The following is a 21192-nucleotide window of genomic DNA, read 5'->3' as shown; positions in this document are numbered from 1 at the left end:
CAAAATGGGCATCACTACCGCATGCTTCCATTTCAGAGGCACCTGGCCAGATGATAATGACATGTTGATTAAGTCACAGACCGGGCGAGCAAAAGTCTGGTCTCTGAACATTAGTGGCTTGAGCGGGTCAGCCGGCGACCCAGACTTGACTCGAAGAGCCAAGGCCGTATAGGACTCCAAGGAGAGACAGGGGAAGGAGTCTAATACCACCAGATCCGGCAGGATGGGTGACCCCGCGCTGGTTTGTGCAGCAGTGGGAAAGGCCCTATAGATGGTCTGGACCTTCTCCAGGAAGAAAGCCGCCAGCGCTTCACAATGGGTATTGGAGCTGATAGAATTACCGGCAGGCTTCCTTGCCATAAGGTCCTTAAGAGCTTTAAAGATGGTTTTAACCGGATTCCCACTGCTGCGAAACTCCACAGCGTAATATGCAGCCCGAGCTCTACAGACCGCACGGTGGTAAGACTTGACAGCAGCGGTGTACAGGATTTTTTTGCTGCTGTCATACCTCTTCCTCCAGTCTCTCTCCGCCCGTCTGCAGACACTTTTCAAGGCCCGCAGATTGCCATCATACCAGGGACTGGGGGCGCGGAGACCACACTTACTTGAAACCATCGGGATAAGGGAGTCGAGAGCTCTGGTTACCCATCCGCAAAAATGGTCATAACCAGATTCCACGTTCTCCGCTACACCCAGTGGATCGTCAGTGAGAAGGCGATAGAGATCTTCCACCTTTAACTTGCTCCAACGCCGTCTGGGCATGGCTCGCAGCGACGCCTTAAGTGGGGCCTCTATGAGAGGACAGTAGATAGTCACGAGCGAGTGGTCTGACCAAGTCAGGGGGAGGCCACTGTAGCCCCCCTAAGTTGGAAAAGAAGGGGTCCAAAATGTGGCCGCCACTATGAGTGGGGTCCGAGACCAGCTGGAACAGTTGGAGGGCCTCGAGATCCGCCACCATCCCACCCACTGAGGTAAGAGACAGGGTATCAAAATGGAGATTCAGGTCTCCTCGATGGAGAAATTGGCAGACCCTACTGCTAGTGAACTAACTGCCTCAGGAAGGGCCTCCCGGAATGCCACGGAGCTACCAGGTGGACGGTAAATAAGCAGCCCTGACAAGGTAAAGTGCGGTGTAACGGCAACCTTGAACAGGGCGCTTTCACATCCAGCAATATTCTGCGCTTTCCAGGCGCAGGAGTAGCAAGATTTTACTGCAAGAGCAACTCCGCCCCCTCTGGAAGAGCGGTTGAGCGTGTAGATGGCATACTCAGCAGGAAAAGCCAGATTCAATACCGTAGAATCGGTATCCTGCAGCCATGTCTCTGTCAGACAAAAGATGTCAGGGGGGTCATTGTCCATAAGGTCAGCAATGTCCTGATAATGCTTGACCGCCGATCTTACGTTCAAATTCCAGATGGTAATATGTCGCGAAGAGGCATTGCTGCTTATAGCGGACTGCACTATGTTAGACCCCACGCAAGATGGTGCTTCAAGTAGCCACCCACCACAAACACATCGGTGAGGGCCACACAAAGGGTAAACACGGGCTCTAGCACAGGGTGGCAGACGATTGTTAATCGCCAGGAGAGTTTCCCTGGTATACGTAGGCATAGTTAGAGCAATACCTGATGATAAAGTCACCGCCGAGCCAGCACGTCCGAGCTGAATGAAGCTGTTCTCCAGGATTATGCTTGACTGATCCGGATTAAAAGGCCTTACATTACCAACTTTATCAGTTAGGCCATTTGGACTAGATGATAATTCAGCTATCACTGGTATCAATATTTGACTCCCCCTCTTACTTTCTGTCTCATCAACGACATAGCCTAACATGAAGACCTCATCGCTTACGTTCTGGTCCAGGCCTGAGGAGATGTTAATCACTGAGCCAATCTCACTTTGACTACAAACCAGCGACTTAAGAGGCTTCTCCCGTCTAGTTGGAATTACCGCTAGAGATTCATCGGCCATAGATACCACAACAGATTTTATAGCGGAGTCTTGCACATGAATTTAGGCTTTTGCCTGTGACTGGCCAGACGATTTTAGGATTGGTTTGAGGGTTGGCGACACTTCAAACTTTTCTAAGCCTGAATTTTCTATCTTAACTTGGAGTTTACCTCCATCTTTTAACTCCTCTATTTCGGAGGACAACTTAGATTGTAATATTGCACACGGGCAGACTCTCTTTACACTTGTTGAACATGAAGTTGATGAGCGGCCATTGTCAGTCTCATTATTTTTGTTTTTTTGTTGTTTTTGGTACGGTTTTTGGTGATGCTTAAAAAAACTCTTGATAGATGGCTGATTAACATAGACTTGGTTTTTATAGTTTTTACCAGAATTTATAGGGGAAACTGCAGATTTATCTGAATCATTCGTGGGGGCTTCTTTTAACGTACACTCCTTTGTAGTGACACAAACATCAATGTTTTCCCCGCTCTTTTGACGTCGCTTCGATTGAGGTCTAAGCGGCGCCCCTCGCTGTCGGCCTGTTCACATTGTCTACAGGCTAGGTCAAGGGTTCAAAGATTTGAAGATTAAATATGCTTATATTCGTCCCCCCTACTCAGCTTCCTGGTATCGATGAACAATGTTAAACACATTTTACAACTCTACTCGCAAAGGCACGCCACCCGATTCCTAGCCAAGATCCTAACTCCAATTCTGGCTGTGGTGGCGGCTCACACGGTTTCAGCTGCTCCTCAGGTTTTCAATGAAAATTTTCGGTCAGCATACCTGAAAAGTCTGGTAGACTAACAGTCTTTGCAGTTTAGCAGCTGTTTTCAACAAACCTGAGAATTCAACAACTATGCTTGGCTCACCTCTATCTCATTGCAGACATCAGTTATTAACAGCACTTACCACTGTGGCAGCGTGGTTTTTCAACTAAATACCAGCTGATTCAGATGGATCAGGTGGATCAGACTGCTGCTGGAAAACGGGGCACGGCTCCACGGACTCCACGGACCGAAAGAGCCGGTAATCGTTAATCCATAGTCCGTCGGGATCAGACTCAAATCCGTGAGGGTCAGGCTCTGGCTCAGGTTCAGATCCTCATATGTCCCCTTGCCAATATCTTATACAGGCCAAATGGCTGAGCAGCCAAGCCGCTTAACGGCCCGCTTCTGAACCGCCGCTATTGGCCAGCCACCGCCACGCTGCTCTGCCTCCGCTCTCTCTGCTTCGCTCTCCCTGCTTGACACAAGGTTCACAAGGTCCACAAGCCGGCAGTCGCAGCGGCGTGCAGGTGGCAACGACAAGGATCATGGATGCCACGGGAGCCACGGAAGCAACGAGAAAGCCCTGGCAAAACTCAATCAGCAGCTCCTTGAGGGGTAAAGCTGAGTGAAGCAGAGAGATACGACGTCCTCCACCTCCCGAGTGCTTCGCTCACGCTCGTGCAACGTCCGGCTCTACTCATAACAGCACAGTAGGTGCGGATTTACCACACACTAATGGTTTTACTGTTGCCCCAGCACCCTGCAACTTGTAATCACGCCCAATGTAGGCAAATGTTGTTTGAGCATTGGAGCGCTTGGGCATTCTAACTGCTGCACTACCAATGACGTACGGATAGCTCCATGGGGAAATAAAATATTAACCAATATTATTGGCTTGGGTATTACTTGTACAATATGCTGATAAGCAGTAGGAAATATTGAGCATTAAATTAAAAAGACCCCCTACCAGCACCAAATTCCAACTGCTAAGAAGATTTGAAAAGTATTGCTTTATATATATTGTAAAATGATCATTTCTTCTCCAAATTACTATGTTATTGGTTAACCACTTACTGTCATCACCCGGTGAGTTTTTGAGATGAGTGCTCAGATCTGCAAGCATGCGTACTGTGCAGGTGAATAAAAACAATGGATCTGGATTCGACCTGTGGCCTCAGATCAGATTTGAAATGAAAGACTATCAAAAGCCTGTAGCGGCCACACTCCTCCAGCCATGGTAAATCTACTGGTACCAGGAAAAACAAACTCCATTACTTGTTAGGCTCTGACATGATATTAATTCTGAGCTATGTGAACTTGGTCTTTGACCGTGGACAGTGTTCTGCTGCCATTTGGATAGGATTGCACTATTGAACTACTACGTACACACATGCATGCAAGTTGGAGGCCTTCGGGGTCCTTGGGTGTCTACTTCACTGTGCCTGTATTTGAACACACGTGACGAGCACTGGGGACCTCAAATAATTGTTTTAGGGTGGACACTTGTTTCTTCACACAGCCTAGCACTGAAGGAAGAGTGCTGATGGATTTCATGTTCATCTTGTTCTTTTTTCTTAGTTAAGAGTGCCACAGTAAGAGCAAATAGTGACAATGGTGAGGTTCGCTATAGTGATGTAAAACAACATCAATGGAAATTATATCTCATAACCTTTGATCCTGAGAAATAAGCTTGATCTTTTTGAACACCTGGAAGACGCAATATGTTAATGAAAAGAGATGACAGGCGCTAACATACAACCTTTACACGAAAACAAATTAGACTAGTTATATCATGTGGCTCAAGCGGGTGCAAGCAGCAATACAGGGGTTGCAAGGCCTACCACTAGCTACCTCTGAATTACCTCCCTGGATATTAAGCAAATCACCAACAGTAGTAAACTATGACCTGTAGCACACTGGGTCAGACAAAGCAGCAACCACGGGAGGAGTGACTCTTCAGGCCAGAGTTACGTTTCAGAGACAGCCGGTCAAGCGCATGTAAAAACTGATCCCGCAAATGCAAATCTACATCATCCTATAAAAAAACTTTGACAGTGAGTGGTCAATGACAAAATTCTAGAAAGACCCGTGTGTCAATAAGAGACCTTTCCACCATCCGGCCTCCTAGAGAGTACAGCTCACTCCTCTAAGCCTTCCACCCTGCTTTGACTTGGATAAAGCTCACTTGGGTAGGAGGACACACACACACACACCTATATATATATATATATTACATTTATACATTTAAGGAGATGGGCCAGTGTTATCATTGCTATAGAGAGTGCTCCTGCTTTATTCAGTAACTCCAACTGCTTTAGTGGTGTTCAACATTGGTTCTCTGGTTTTCCAAACATGTCACAATTAAAGGTTGGTGGGCTTTAAAGCACCAGCTCCCCGCAGACTCATAAAAATCATCTGCAGTTTAGCCTCCAATTAAATTTAAGTTTTCTGTATATATGAATGTGTGTTACCTTGCTCCATCCGCTTCATCTGCTGGATCTGGTCCACGGTCTTCTTCAGGATTTTACATTTGTCTGGTTTCACACTCAAGCTGTCGATATCCCCGATGTTTGCCGACAGCAGTTCTGCCAGTTCTTCCAAATACTTATTCTCCTGTTCCCTGCGTCGCTTTTCATTGCTGAAAAAGAAAAACATTGTTGTCAGAAATAGGACTATGAATCATGTCCTGCTTCCATCCTGTAAAGACGAATCATACTGCTTCAAATCTCAAGCAGTGTTATTGAGAACGCAGAATGTGACCGACTACTGCAGGGTCTGTGTGTCCACCGGCCAAGAGTAGAGACTGCCTTGTAATATGCTTCCCACATCCCATGTAAAGCCTTCGAGACCCATCAATAAAACCTGGTCCGAGGAACCCCATTAAAAAACAGAGCATATAACTACCAGCTTATGCTCGTCAAAGGACATCATGTTCTCGTTGAGAGCCGGAGGTCCTCCAGACCTTTTTACACTCCTCCTTATGGTGGAAACACTTGAATGTGATTTTCAAGCATGTATTACTACATCTACTTTCATCACTTCTAAAGATGGCCTATGAACATTTTGCAACAAAATGTCCACTTGAAAAAAACCTAACGGGCTCAATTTCTGACACCACTGAGTAGGTTCTAAAACCGGTTCAGGCCAATACTTATTTTATATACGTTCAAGTGACATAACCCTTCTCTTGCCCCCATAGTCTTTCCTTTGCCTCGGAAGCACAGAGGGGAGCAAAGGTGAAGGCATAATGATTATGGAGGTAATAAAGTGACTTGGAAAATGGGAGAGGAGAATTGGAGGTAGGCATAAAGGGTGGTGATTGGCTCATGTGGCAAAACGTGACAGTGGTGTGGAGTATCTTAAAACCAGAAAATTCTCACAAACCCTAAAACATGGATGAAAAAAAATAAACATGCAGGAATAGAGAGAGGGAAATTCACAAACGAGGGCTAACAAAAAAAGTGTGTGTGTGTGTAAGGGGAGCCATGGGGAAGATTACTGACTTTCTGTCACAAAATAGGCATGCAAAAATATTTAGAAGTTAACAGAAAAAACACAGAAATGTAAACAAACATTTTTTCCACAAAATTGCTGAAATTTACATTACATTATACAATAATGAACTACATCATCAGGGGCATCCAAAAAGGTGGAAGTGCATTTCATTACATTACATCCATGGCCACCACACCTTGTATCCTACCTATGCAATCTCTAATGGTGGCCATCAATGCTCACATCATGTTTAAAAGGTTCTCCTAATTAAACACAATGACCTAGAACACAATCTGTGCCACTACCGTGGAGCACAGTAAACTCCCAGTAATCTCAATGTCACATCAAATATTTCTGAAAGAGGAACCATATCTCTATTCAACCTCAGACCTAGTACAAAATAAGCCCTGCAGTGTGCGAGCTACATAGCTGTTTGGGAATCAAATGTTGATATGTGCAATGAGAACCTTACTTTACGAATTATAATGATGGAAATTCAGAGGTCAGTTCAATCTTGTTCTCCAACAGCCTGCATGGTAAGTTAGATCTATTTCACAATATGGTACTGTTAATGACTCGCTCGCGTCACGTCTACCAGGCTTTATGGACTAGTGTCCCAACTGATTATAAACATCTGGTTTTGTTAATTCATTTAAACTTCATTAGTCTTTCGGGTTATTATTAACTGTGTCTTGATGTCCAAGACTAAGTCAGAATTTGTATATACTCAGTTATCAATAGGCCATGGCAGGTGGCTAGAAGGATAAATGTCAAATAAATTACTTTCCCATTACAATAAAGCAAGTGCAAAATTCGGCTATTTTGCGACATGATAATATTACTATTTGCATAACACAGCACTGTGTAAGGCAAACCTAGCCGCCTGAACCCTAGTCTTGAAAATGACTAGGGTGACACTGTTTGAACAAACGTACGTGGTACAGGAACCAGAGTAACAATGCGCCATGGCCAGCAGCGGTTTGATATAATTATTTCTCTTGGTTTTTGGTGTCTCCTCTCCAAAGCGATCATTTACTACAACACAGTACTTAATCAAGGAACACGCTGTGGGCATTTCCCCCGGAAGCACCATGAATTGCCACCTCCTCCAACAACCGACATTCCTACAAGTACTTTGAATGGCTGAGGCACCTCTCTCCCACCCATTTCACTGGTGTTTTAACCCATGGCCATGCCTTTAAAGCTGTACCATGCAGAATGAGACTGCCTGGGGCTACAGCTTTGTGTTCCTCAATACATTTTTTGTTTTTGAATTTCTAGGTCTATGAAGCGAGTACCTAGATACTGCCTGTGGTCAGGAACAGACCAAAAAAAACATACACAATATACACAAAAACCTAACAACACATATATGACCATGGATAGACCAACAATATTTAGTATACGCCTGTGTAAATGTTTCTTCACATTTGATCTACAAAAAAGTTTAAGATGATAGCACGAAGGTGGTCATTAAGTACCCCTTTAGGCTAAAGTAGTGAAAACTGGTCAAATCTTGATATGGTACATACGAAAACTGGCTACTTACAAGTATTTTTCTGGACTAAAAATTGATTGGGTAATTTTGAAACGTTTTGTAGTGGTTTTGTATCTCTGATTTATGGTTAATGAAGTGTGAATATAAGTGGGTCTTGCTTCACAATACTGTGTTGTAATGGAGCAAACCTATCATTTATGATCTATTGATGAGCAAAAACATCTTCTGATTCACTCATACTGCTGAACGACCTCTTGTGCAGTGATTGTGTTTCTTGTACAGTACTTCTACCCAAAATACTATTGAAGTTGACCTGAAATACACCACAGTGCTCAGTCATTTGGTGATTTTACATTCAGCCCCTACATTTCCCTTTTTACTGTCATGTGCATATTGAGTGGTTGTAGCCTTGAAATGCATGTTTGATTCCATTTCATTTGCTCAAACTACCTTTAATGGTAGTATGGTCACTTTAGGATGTATTGCTTATCATATCTGGCCTCACTTTCTAATTGGTCAAGTTTCTTTTTTAAATAATATATAAAACACACCAATGATAAATCTGCCTATGATAAATCTTGCTGCTCTATATAGTTGGAAGCAATTCCGTTTGTGGCCTTCACTGGGAGCATTAGCGAAGCACAATCTATCACTGAAGACCATTCATCCAATCTTGTGACTAACTGATATGCCCCCAGTTAGGGAACCCTATTTTTTAATGTTCGCTGTACAGTTCACAAAGCAGTACACATTTAACAATGTAAACCTGTTGAGATTTGTTACAACTGTCTGATTTCTGCATTAGCTTAGCAATATTCGTTTTTACTTTTTTTTGCAAAACATCCGAGACTGTGGTATTTCACTTTATCATTCACTACGGAACTAGTCTCACCTGTATGCGCCTCACACTGCGGATCCTCTTGATACAGCAATATAATACCACAAAATGGGGCTGCACGCTTATGGTGGTTACTGCAGACCTAAGTAAAACCTTGATGTTCTGAGTCACTTTCAACGACTAGGGAAGTGCAAAGTGCCTTAGCAGTGAAAGCCCAACACTTTATAAGAAATCTATAAAATGTGAAAGCAGCTGTCAAAATTTGTGTTTCTAATTTGAGAGGGGAGTGTCCTCTATCAAAGTAATAAACACAATTTGGTTAAGCCCGAACATATTCACGCAAAAAAAACTCATGTGGCACATGGTGCAAGCAATCCCAAAACCAGAATGTAAGTTCCGGTATACCAATAATTTTAAAGTCAAGAAAACAACATTTCGCAAATTTAAACAGAAAAATAGAGACAATATCACGTTCAAAAAGACACAATGATTAATAGAATAAGTTAAAAGGAACCAGGGATGTGATATTTTGAAGTTTTAAGGTAAACAAACATACCAAGTAAAAGTGCCATTGAACACAATAGTGCGAACTTGAACAAGACCTGAAAGGAATTTCAGTCTGACTGGTCCCAGTCAAAGATTTCACCTAGGAACATAGTCTCCAACAGCTTGGAAAGGTTATTGAGTTTGAGTTTGAGTTGGGATTTGTAAAGCGCGTAGCTACCCTCGGGCATCCCAGCGCTGACAAGACCTTATATCCAGAGAAGAAGAGAGAAGTAAAATGGAATGTTTAAGGGAAAGCCAGGTTTTCAATTGTTTCCGAAAGGTGAGGAGGTTATGTTCTCTCCTCATGGCCAGTGGGAGGGTGTTCCAGAGTCTTGGGGCATTGTAGGAAAACAAGCGGCCTCCGGATCTGGACTTTCTTATCCTTGGGATGCTGGCAAGGGCAAGGGAGTCAGATCTTAGTTGTCTATGGGACTGATGGGGTTTCATCAGAGGTCTGAGAATTGGGGGGCCTTTATCGTGCATTATCTTGTGGGAGATGCACAGGGTCTTGAAGGTAATTCGCTCCTTCACTGGGAGCCAGTGAAGGCTTTTGAGAGCTGGTTTTGCCGGGCATCTTGCTTTGGTTCCCGTTAGGATTCTGGCCGCCGCGTTCTGAGCCACCTGTAGTCTATAAACAACTGAAGCGGGGGCCCCCAGGTACAAGATGTTGCCATAGTCCAATCTGGAGTTGACCAGCCCCTGCATCAGTAGCTTCCTCGACTGGAAGGGGATCAGGTGGAGAATCTTTCGGAACATGCGGATAAGGCCGAAACAGGTGCCTGAGGTTTTTCTGGCCTGGGTTTTAAAGTTCAGGTCCTGGTCTAACCAAATGCCAAGACTTTTGACCTCTGTTTTGGGGGTTGGGGGTGTTCCCATACAAGATGGCCAGGAGAGGTTGGTGGGAAGCTTGTTAGGGTTACCCAGGAGGAGAATCTCCGATTTATCTCCATTAAGTTTTAGTCGAGATTCACACATCCATTGGAAGACCCTATCTAGGCACATGGCCAGGTTGTCTAAGCTGTTACTCGACTGGTTGATGGAGACCACCAGCTGGGTGTCGTCGGCGTACGTTACTGTTTTGATGCCGAAGGGGGTAACAATGTCCTCAAGAGGGGACATGTAGACGTTAAAAAGTGTGGGGCTCAGGGAGGAGCCTTGAGGAACCCCACACTGTAGGGGGAGGGCCTTGGACGTGGTGATGCCATCTGACACTTGGAAGGATCTTTCCTCGAGGAAGGATTTGATCCAGGCCAGGGCGGAGTCGGCGACTCCAATCTGACTAAGCCGGTGGACAAGGATAGCGTGGTCCACCGTGTCGAAGGCGGCACTCAGGTCAAGGAGGATCACTGCCACTGATCCTCCTGCGTCTATGATGCTTCTAGCCTCTTCGACCACGGCAAGCAGGGCGGTGTCGGTACCCTGTCCCGGTCTGAACCCGGTCTGGGAGTGACGTAGTAGGTGGTTAGCCTCCAAGAAGTTGGACAATTGATGGTTTGCAATACGTTCGGCCACTTTGCTGATCCCGGGGAGGAGCGATATGGTCTAAAGTTGGTAGGATCCGTGGGATCTAGGTGGTTTTTTTTTAGGAGAGCTTTGACAGTGGCTTTCTTCCAGTTGGCCGGGACAGTGCCATTTTTAAAGGAGGCATTAATGAGGTTGGTAATGGGTGGGGCTACCGTGGGGGCGACCAGTTTTAACTTGCTGATGGGAGCTGGGTCTGAAGGGGAGACACTTTTTACAGTTTGTAAGGTGGATAGGAAAGTGTCAGTGGTGATCTGGGGGAAGGAGCGTAGACATGTACCCTCTGTGAGGGGGGGTGAGGGAGTAGCAGTTGGTGGGGGCTGGAAGTGAGGTCAGAATTTTCTCGATTTTTAAAGAGAAAAATTCGGCCATCTGGTTGCATCTGGCGCCCTCTGGGTCCGGCGGGGGTAAGGGGTCTTGAATTTTTGTGAGGAGACGAACAATGCGGTACGTTTCCTTTGCAGAGTTGGCTGCTGCTGCTATCTTTCCTTCAAAGAAGGTAGCCTGTGTACTTTTTATGGAGTTTTTATAGAGCTTGATGGCGGCTCTGTACTCTTTTTTGCATTCGATCGTCCAGTTTTTTTCACCATACTCGCTCATGTTTTTTGCATCTTTTTTTTAGATTTCGTAGTTCCTGGGTGAACCATGGTGATTTAGCCGTTTTTTTTGATACTGGAGAGGGGTTTGAGTGGCAGAGTGGAGTCTAGGGATTGGTTGATCCACTCGTGTAGTTGGACATCAGCTCTGGAGGGATCTGGGTCCAGTATAGGTATAGTGGAGGATAAGACTTGGGCCCAGGAGTTTATGTCCAGGTTTTTCCATGGGCGAGAAGGAGGTTGGGGTGGATGTCTTTCGAGAGCCTTAACCACGAGTTGTAATTTGAAAGGGACTAAGAAGTGGTCAGACCAGGGAAGAGGGATGGGGGGTTGAATAGTAAGTCTCGTGAGATTGGAGAATACAGGGTCCAGCAGATGTCCTTTGACATGAGTAGGAAGGTTGCTTAGTAGTTCAAGCCTAATGGAGCCCAAGTCTGCTTTAAGATCCGCAGCTGGTTTGCTAGAGGGGTCGTCAAAGTGGAGATTTAAGTCTCCCAGTAGCGTGAAGTTAGGGGATACGCAAGCGAGGGAGGATATGGATTCAATTAGGGAGTCGTTAAAACGTTGTACCGGCCCCGGGGGGCGATACACTAGTAGCCCTGAAAGGGTGGTCGAGGGCGGCCGATGGATGGAGAAGAGAACATTTTCGCAGTCTAAAATAGGGCTTTCTTTGAATTGGCAGGACAGGTAGTCTCGATATATGATCGCTATTCCCCCACCAATACCTACGGGTCTGTTCTGATATTTTATGAGGTAGCCCGGTGGGAGTGTTTGGATAATGTCTGGTTCTGAACCTGACGTGAGCCAGGTTTCCGTAAGGAAGAGTGCTTCTATGTCCGAGTCCTTCAAGAGTAGATTGATTTCAGTGTGGTGCCTCGAGAGGGATCTGCAGTTCAGCAGGGCCATGTCGAGGCAGATAGGTTTTGAGGGGGGGTAGGGACTGAGCTTGTAGGGGCAATTTAAGCATCGAGAGTGTCCTTCCTCTGGGGAAATAGAACCGTTACATAGGGTAGCTGGTAGGTCTCTTAGTCTATGCAGGGTATTATTAGAGTATTTGATGTTTGTTTGAATGGGAGAGGCAGGGGATATGGGCTCTGGGCTTGGTCTGGCGCGGACGGGCGCAAACGGGCTTGCCTTAGGCGCTCCCGCTGCGCTCGTCCGCTGCGCTTCCGTCCTAGGCACATTTTATAGGTGCTTGCTGACGGTGAAAGGGGCGTGGCCTAAAATGGGGGCGTGGCCTGCGTCCTCGCGGTGCTCGTGGAGGGGAGTGAACAATGTCAGGCAACGTGGTAGCGTTAGAGTCCGCTCCCCGTGCCTGGTGTTCTGCTCAAGGTGCCCTGTAAGTGGTGAGTTGTTTTTAAAAGATATATCAAGTAGCAGTATTTGGGTCAGTCCTACAGCACCTAGCTCAGGGCAGGTTTCTAGACACTGGCCTCTCTACAGCCAAGTCTCCTTCAGGGTCCTTTTCTCTATGGTGAGCTGAGCCCTCTTGCAGTCAGGAATCCTTTTGCATTTTTGTGTCCCTGAAATAGGAAAATAATAAGAGGCCAGGCCCTTGATCCTTTGAGACCAGGACTTGTCTCTGGGTTGCAGCAAGAGTCATGAGTCCTTGATAAGTCCTCCTCATGAGTCAGGAATATTTGTTCTTCCAGCAGCAAAGACTTCTGGTGAAGCCTACCTAGGTAGAGCAATGTTCTACAAAGGTGGTGGCTGATTAGCCACATTTATTCAGTGCACTAGCCAGTGAGTGGTGAAATTCTGCTACCCAATCCTATTTTGCACATCCCTTTATCTCCTTTTGCAACACTTGCTCTTTACCATACTATAAAACTATCTAACAGCCCATTTCAATATGACAAAATCTTTTGGCCACCAGGCACTCCTGTTTTCAGATAAGGTTTCCCCCTATAGGGCTGGGTCTAAACTGGTCTCTCTTCTGCGTGACCGAAACCAGACTTTCTAGGAGGGTCCCTGAAATGAATGGGAGAAGTCCTCCCCGGCATCTCCAAGTTTAAAGCAGTAATGGTAAAGCTGCACATTTCTGTCATCTCATCATATCCACTCCCAGACAGTTAATTCCTACTAAGTGGTCAGCAGTTAACACCCATCTGCTTTTCCTGGGCTCAGAGGTAGGATATAGTTCTGTGAGCCACACTTATTAACTGTCCCAGCCAGGGATATGTATTCCAGATGGGATGAATGGCAGAGTACGCCTTGGCTAAGGAGCCCAAAGTACATTTTTATAAAATTACTTTTCCACTCCAGTTATCAAAAATCCGTATTCCCCACATAACTCCAGTTTTGAAAATTAAGTAGGAAATAATCTTTTAGCAAGTTTCTAGCATTTTCCCAGGAGAAGAAAGTAAATAACGATTTTAATTCCATCTAGGCCTGTTCAGGGAAAATCCTATCAAAGCCTACTCTCACTTTTCACTGAAAGAGCAGCACACTATTCTCAATATGTAGAGCGCTTAATTTTTATATATTAGTAACCTTCCCTGTGGGTTTACAAGGCACACTTAGGATGACTTATGAATATAAAAAATAATGCTTTTCCTGCATGGGAAAGGCACAATTTCCTGTCATGCATAACTGAAGTGCATTCAAACAGCAGCCCAACCACAACACAGTGGTTCTCTAAACAGACACACATTAATGTCATTTATCAGGGTGGTGCAAATATAAAGTGCAGTCCACATATGCTATTTAACATCCACCCCATAGCTGTATATTCAGCGGTATCTACAACGTTCGTAGAGGACATTTACATAGTACAAAACCAATTTTACCAGTACCATTTTAGGAGCAAAGCACATACACTGTGGCACCGATTATCAGTGTCACAGCAATCAGGGTCCTGATGCCAGCAAAAACCGAGTCCAGAAAAAGGTGAAAATATGGAGCGTACTGGCAGAATTTGTGAAATTGAGACTACTATGAGAATATAACTTTCACCCACATGACCATGACAAATCTAGGGAAATGCGTCTATATCTTGGAATACACAGAGTTGGTTCCGAGTATTAATTCTACAATGCACTTCAAGCTTTAGATCATCTAAAGATCGTATAAATGCCAGCAAAGATACAGAATTGTGCTACATTTACACAAAAAAAGAACTCTACACAATCAGCTGAAACGAGTATGAACTCAGAGACTAGTGCTTGAGGACCTTGCCAGGATGTCAGCCTTATAGCTGCATATCACACCGATGGCAGCAGTCCATGCCTAACCCACACGGCCTTAGCAAACAATTGACACAAAGGGCTTAAAAGGGAACTCTGGCAGTGGCCTTTTATATCTGCAAATCATTGGCTTAAGTGTGCTTGTTCGGCTCAACTGAACCATAATTATGACGCCCAGAAAACACAGATTTCTTTTAAATGAAAACTCTAGACTGAAAGCAAGGTATCCTGGTGACAAGTCTTCGTTTGGTAACCATATGAATAAGCAATATATGAGATGTAGAAATATAGGCTTATCTAGATAACTAGAAAAAACGCCGTTTTCTTAAAACATGTAATAGTTGACAGCCAACGATCGGAAATTACACCCATCGTCATTACATCCTAGGGGGTAAGCTAGGATGGTGATTTAATTTCCTATGACGACACTTTTTGAAAAATCAACGTGTGCCCTGGGAACGTTGAATTGTTTATAATGTGCCTGCTTACCTTCATGAAGATTTTTACCTACTCATTTCATGTGAGTATATGTGTCTTTCTTAATGCGCATTAATTGCACTGTCGAATGAATGACTAGTTTTGTTACATTTTAATTACACTGCATTCTGCAACCTCTGAAAAGGGCACACCATTGATCATTAATTAACAGAGTTAACTGCTTTTGACTCAGCCAGCCCTGCCTGGTAAATGCTGTGTGCATCTAGAATTATTGATTTATTTTAGACTATCAGTAATTCGATTTGGGAGAGACTGTTGGACTCTGGGTGAACAACTGCTTGTTCTTAACCATCTCGACCTCTGTCCTGGAGAAAAGGCTTTGAGGGGCAGGCCTGATGACATTCTGATAAAGTATGAAGGTTTGGCATATCCGCCTATTTTAAAGGTAAAAGCGAGTGTATCTGGCCTTCAAGACGTCAAGTTTACCCTCTGACCCGGCGCATTACAAGTGGAAACAACATGGCAGCTCAGGTGGCTACGGCAACGGAGCCGCTGTCCGCACCCCACCGTGCCCAGAGTCCAGTGAGCCCCTTAGACCTTGTTTTACAAAAAAGATTTTCAAAGCATACAGGCATGGCGAGTGTGGGGCTTAGTTCATAGTTTATAACCGTGGCTCTTCCTCTTTTTTAGCCCTCTACCTCATACGCGAGGAAGGCAACATGAGGAGGGCTTTGTAAGTGAACCAGTGGGCATCATCATGAAAGTGTGAAGTTTAAGGGATATGTATATATGTATGTCTGAATATGGTATTTCTGTTGTACAAACCTAACTAAAAGGCAGCAGAGAGTTGAACATGGTCAATCACAAGCATCAAATCAGGGAGTAAGAGGAGAGGAACTGGGTTATAAACAGTTAATGTTTTGTGATGTGGTGTTCTTCAGAGGAGTCTTCAAATCGTTCCTAAATTGGAGCTGCTTGAGGGCAGTTCTGATGGACAGGAGCATGTTGTTCCAGATGTTGTTCCGCAACGCAAGGATCCAAGACAAGGCTCTGGAATGGACCACCTCCTTCCTCTCCGGCAGAACCCAGAGCGTCCGCCTCCCGTCTTTCCGTTCCAAAGCCTCCAAGATCATCTGCGGCGTACCCCAAGGATCATCCCATAGCCCAACACTGTTCAACGTCTACATGGCACCACTCGCCCACGTCGCCCGACTGCACGACCTCAACATCATCTCCTACGCCGACGATACCCAGCTGATCCTCTCCCTCACCAAGGACCCCCTCACCACCAAAACCAACTTCCCAGAAGGAATGAAAGCCGTCACCGAGTGGATGAAGAACAGCCGTCTGAAGCTGAACTCGGACAAGATAAAGGTCCTCATCCTCAGCTCCACCCCCTCAGCCTGGGACGACTCCTGGTGACCGTCCGCTCTGGGAGCAGCACCGACACCCACCGACCATGCACGCAACCTGGGGTTTATCCTTGACTCAACACTCTCCATGACCAAGCAAGTCAATGCCGTCTCGTCCTCCTGCTTCAACACCCTCCACATCCTCTGCAAGATCTACAGGTGGATCCCCACCGAAACAAGAACGGTCACCCAGGCCATTGTCAGCAGCAAGCTGGACTAAGGAAGCGCCCTCTACGCAGGAGCCTCCACCAAACTCCTGAAACGTCTACAAAGCATACAGAACGACTCTGCTCGCCTGATCCTCAACATCCCGCGCCACAGCCACATCACACCACACCTGAGAGACCTTCACTGGCTTCCCGTCAACAAGGGGATCACCTTCAAGCTCCTCACCCATGCATACAAGGCACTCCACCACACCGGACCAGCATACCTCAACAGACGCCTCACCTTCTCCACCCCAAACCGACAGCTCCGCTCCGTCGACCTCGCCAACTTACCCCACATCTGAAGAGCGACCACCGGCGGCAGATCGTTCTCCCACCTCGCCGCCAAGACCTGGAACACCCTCCCCATCCTCCTATGGCAGACCCAGGACCTACTAACCTTCAGGAGGCATCTCAAGACCTGGCTATTCGAGCAGTAGGAGCACCCCTCCCCCCAGCACCTTGAGACCCTCACAGGTGAGTAGTGCGCTCTACAAATGTACTGATTGATCCTGGGTACACAGATGGAAAAGGCATGCTGCCTTATTTTTTTTTTCCAGTTCTTAGGCTGATGTTGATTTAGATGCAGGTTTGCCAAGATCCACCAGGGATGGTGAGATTGTCTGCGAGATCAGCAGGCGTGCTAGTCATGAACCCTTTATATATCATGCAGCTGGTTTTGAAGATACTGGTCGGCAAGGGAAGCCAATTCAGGCCCTGGATGAGATGTGTTGCCGCATGTAGGATGACCATAAGGGGTGCCAGTGGAAAGACTGAGAGGCCATGCAATAGTAGGGCATTATCACCATCCAGATGCATGAGTACAAGGGCTTGAACAATGTGTCGAAGTCGCTTTCTGAGAGAAACGGTTTGACTTTCTTTCGAAAGAGAGCTGCTACAAGACTGTGTGTTCCTTGAGGGTGAGGCTGGTGTCCAGGGTAAATCCAAGTGACATGGCATCCAGTGATAGATGGTGAAGGGAATGATTTCCTATTCCAAGAAATATTGCCCTATACATTAATAGAAAAAGCTTTTTTGGGGGAGCTCTTAGCTGAGGATGTATATATTCAAAGACACATGAAAGGCCCATGGACCAGGGTAATGAAAGAAGGCCGAACCTTTCCAAAAAGTGTACCAACAAACCAGAAGGAGTTTCAGACACGTTTGGGAAGACAGCCACATGGATAATGTGATGGCCATCCCTTTCCACCAGTAGACTACCTCTAAGATCCACTGACAAGAGACTATTGACAAATAAAGAGTCCTCATTTCCAGCTTTACAATTAAGAGTCCAACCAAAAACCATGAGCTGTATCTGTACTAATGCAGCAAGAACACTTGATTCTGAACAATTTCAAACATTCACCCTCAGTACAGAGATATGGGGCCAAATCCAACGTTTTTTTGCTCAACATGCCATTACAGTTTAGACCCAGGCATATGCAACTCAGTCTTGACCATGCTTGTCATGGGAACAGTCCAGCCCGAACTGCCATGTCAAGTCCTCCCCGGACCAGAAACAAGTATGCAGGTCCCGGTTTCGGTGGATCACCCCTCATCAGCCAGGCTTGAATCCAGTGGAACAGTGAGCACGGGACCCATGCATGGGCATACCCTTCCCACTATGTGTGACAAAAGCAAAATTAACTAATGATGAACGGAATGCTAAACAATGCAAACATTCACCCCTAGTTACAAAGATCTGGGTTTAATCCATCGTTTTTTTGCTCACCACGCCAACCCAGTTTGGACCCAGCCATATGTAAATCAGTCTTGCTAAAAATCTGGCATGGATCTGGCTCTCCAGGACTGACTTTAACCCTCCTCTAGGGGAGGATGTCTTGAAGCCCGATATGGTCTGGAAGAGGCTGGCATGAAGCCCGCTGTAACCTGTGGGAGCATGACATTGAGCCTGCTGCAGTCCGTGGGAGGATAGCATGGAGCCCGTTGCAGCATGTGGAAGGGTAATATCGAGCCCACTGCAGCCTGTGGAAGTTTGGCATGGAGCCTGCTGCAGCCTGTGGAAGGGTGGCTTGGAGCAAACTGCAATCTGTGGGAGTCTGCCATGAGCCGCCTGTGGGATGATAGCATGGAGCAAACTGCAGCCCATTGAAGTGTGGCATGGAATGGACTTTACTCTGTGGTGCACTCTGTGAAGTCCATTGCCGTCTGGGGGAGGACGGCATGGAGCCCAATGCAGCCTTTGAGAGGATAGCATGGAGCTTGCTGCAGTCTGTAGAAAAATAGCAATGAACCTTCTGCAGCCTGTGGGAAGATGTAATCGATCCCACTACAGACAGTGAGAAGAGGACATAGAACCTGATGCAGCCTTTGAAAGGATGACGCAGAGTATTCTGAAGCCAATGTAAGGGTGGCATGGAGCTCTATGGGAGGATGGTACTGAGCCCGCTGCTGCTTATGGCAGGGTGGCTTGGAGCACACTGGAGCATATCGGATGACTGCATGAAGCCTACTGCAGCCTGTGGGAGGATGGAATAGAGCCCCCTGGAGACTGTGGAGGACAGCATCAAGCATGCTGCAGCCTGTGAAGGATTGAATGGATTCCTATGTAGGGGTGGGCGGAACTCATGGAATTTAACTCCATGGAATTCCGTGGAGTTACATGAAAACTCCACAAGATTCCGCGAACAGGCGGAAATCGGCAGGTCGTGCTGCTTGCACTGATTTTTAACAGCAACATGCGGCACACCAGAGGGTGATGCTTCTCTGCTGACGTTTGAGTAGCTTTTCTACTCGAGCAGCAGTTTTCACACCTTTAATGGCCGCGATCACCCACGCTAGAACATGTTGTTGGGTGTTCTCCTAATGCCCGTAAATAATGCTAGGGGATGCCAATTCTCGTTCCCCTTACTGTTGGAGAGTCAGGCATGAGAAAAATCTCCATCACACAGAAACTACGCTAACCTGCGTAACGCAGAGTGGCCCACCCCATATCCTACGCAGTATGTGGGAGGACGGCATGGAGCCCGCTGCAGACTGTGGAGGATAGCATCAAGCATGCTGCAGCCAGTGAAGGATTGAATGAATTCCAATGCAGTCAGTGTGAGGATGGAATGGAGTCTGGTGCAGCCAGTGGAAGGACTGTATTGCACACGCAACGAGTTCTAAATATATGCCAATAAACGATTTATTTCCAAATGACCTAACCAGTCTAGTATTTATGCACTATAAGATCACATATGTAATATGCCAACGCACGAGGACAGCTCAAACAAATTAATGGGGACAGCAGGTAAACATTACTGTTCATAAGGGACATTTGAATCACTGACAATATGTAAAGCCACCATATGAAATTAACTGATAGGGGTAAGCAGTAAGTGGAAGAATAGTAACGAGGGAAGCAGAAAAATAAATATCTCTGAAAATCCAGAATTTATTTTCATAGTGGGGCTCTATGGCTTTGGTATTGCAGAGTTTTCACTCGTTGTCTCACTGCTCTGGGTACAAATTAGTGCACTTTAGCGTAAGAAATACAGCGATAACCCTATCATATCACAAAAGACTGTCAAAAATAGTGGACATAATATCACTTGGCAGACTTTTTGGGGTCTGTTTGCTTCTAGCATGCAACCAGCTTTTGCTGATAGACCTATTTTAATCAATGTAAACACAGAGTGAGCTTTGTATTCACCCATTGCTCGTGCATCAATTGCTCACTGACTATCTCAGTTCTCTACTCATAATTTGATGGTTTTTCTCAGTATTCTCGTCTTTGTTCCGCTCAACGAGTATTTCAGTCTGTTTTCTTTGGATGATTGTTACCATCCACTTCGGAAGTCAGGACCTTGCACTGAAGTCCATGATAGATTATTTTCTCTCCCTGCTTCCCCTTCCATTTCCACTTCCTCTTTTCTTTTATAAAAAACAAATAAACCCCAAACCCACTTGCCCCGCAACACATTCTCCCATCCACTGCCCACTGACATATCGAACTGTCATCTATGAATGATCTTAAAAGCATTCAATGATGGCAGCCCTTGCAAGAATTATTGCAAGAAGACCATCTTGGAATGCCTTTGCTTTTTTAAGATAAAAGCATTACATAATCTCAGAAATTGTGCGCTCACGCAAAGCTGGTAACTTGGATTGTTTTTTTCTTAAGGCAAAAGCATTCTAAGATGGGCACCATGCCTGCCTACATAAAGTGGCCATATTGAAATGATTTTAAAAAAAATCCAAGATGGCTACCAACAAAAAAAAACAAGCATTTACAATGCAATAGGTCTCGCAGCATTTAATTTAGAGCATTTAACATTATTTTGTAACCAAGTTCTTTGTAATGAAATGATAATGCTTAATATTATTTTTTCGCGCCGCCGTAGACAAAGCAGAAGCCCCGTCGCAGCAGTCTTCATCTTACCACAAAAAACCTTACATACACAAGACGGGCCTGGAAGTTGCCTCTTATCCTTTTCAAGTGCCTCGTTTCTGGTAGTTCTACATTCCTGGTTAGTGGTTACAGAAACAAGCTTGAAAGAGCGCATGTCCGAGTCACAGCTCTAAGTGACAGGCTGCGCTGCTCACAGAGGCGACAGAACTCCACACTGTTTGCGCTGCGAGGCAGTAATATGCAACAGGTTAATGTTTCACTGCAGCGCCGCGGCCAGACCCACGCGAAGAATCTAATGTGCCCTCTCGCCTCAAGACAAAAAAAACACGTCTTTAACACAAACAGGTGCCACAATGCCCTACTCAGTGTTTTGAACCCAG

General features: G+C 45.7%; 1 protein-coding gene across 6 annotated transcripts in view; it reads right to left on the bottom strand.

Annotated features, from left to right (window-relative positions):
• NCOA1 (nuclear receptor coactivator 1) overlaps window positions 1-21192 on the bottom strand; it is a 986743-nt gene that overhangs the window by 477864 nt on the left and 487687 nt on the right. For all 6 annotated transcript variants that reach the window (XM_078649914.1, XM_078649919.1, XM_078649916.1 and 3 more), the window contains one exon: window positions 5195-5361. In XM_078649914.1, coding sequence (XP_078506040.1) covers window positions 5195-5361 — 167 coding nt within the window. The remainder of the gene's footprint in view (window positions 1-5194; window positions 5362-21192) is intronic.

The sequence above is a fragment of the Lissotriton helveticus genome, chromosome 6 (genome assembly GCF_964261635.1).
Source record: "Lissotriton helveticus chromosome 6, aLisHel1.1, whole genome shotgun sequence".
NCBI lineage: Eukaryota > Metazoa > Chordata > Amphibia > Caudata > Salamandridae > Lissotriton > Lissotriton helveticus.
Note: the sequence above shows the minus strand (reverse complement) of the source record. Positions and strands in the feature narration are given on the sequence as shown.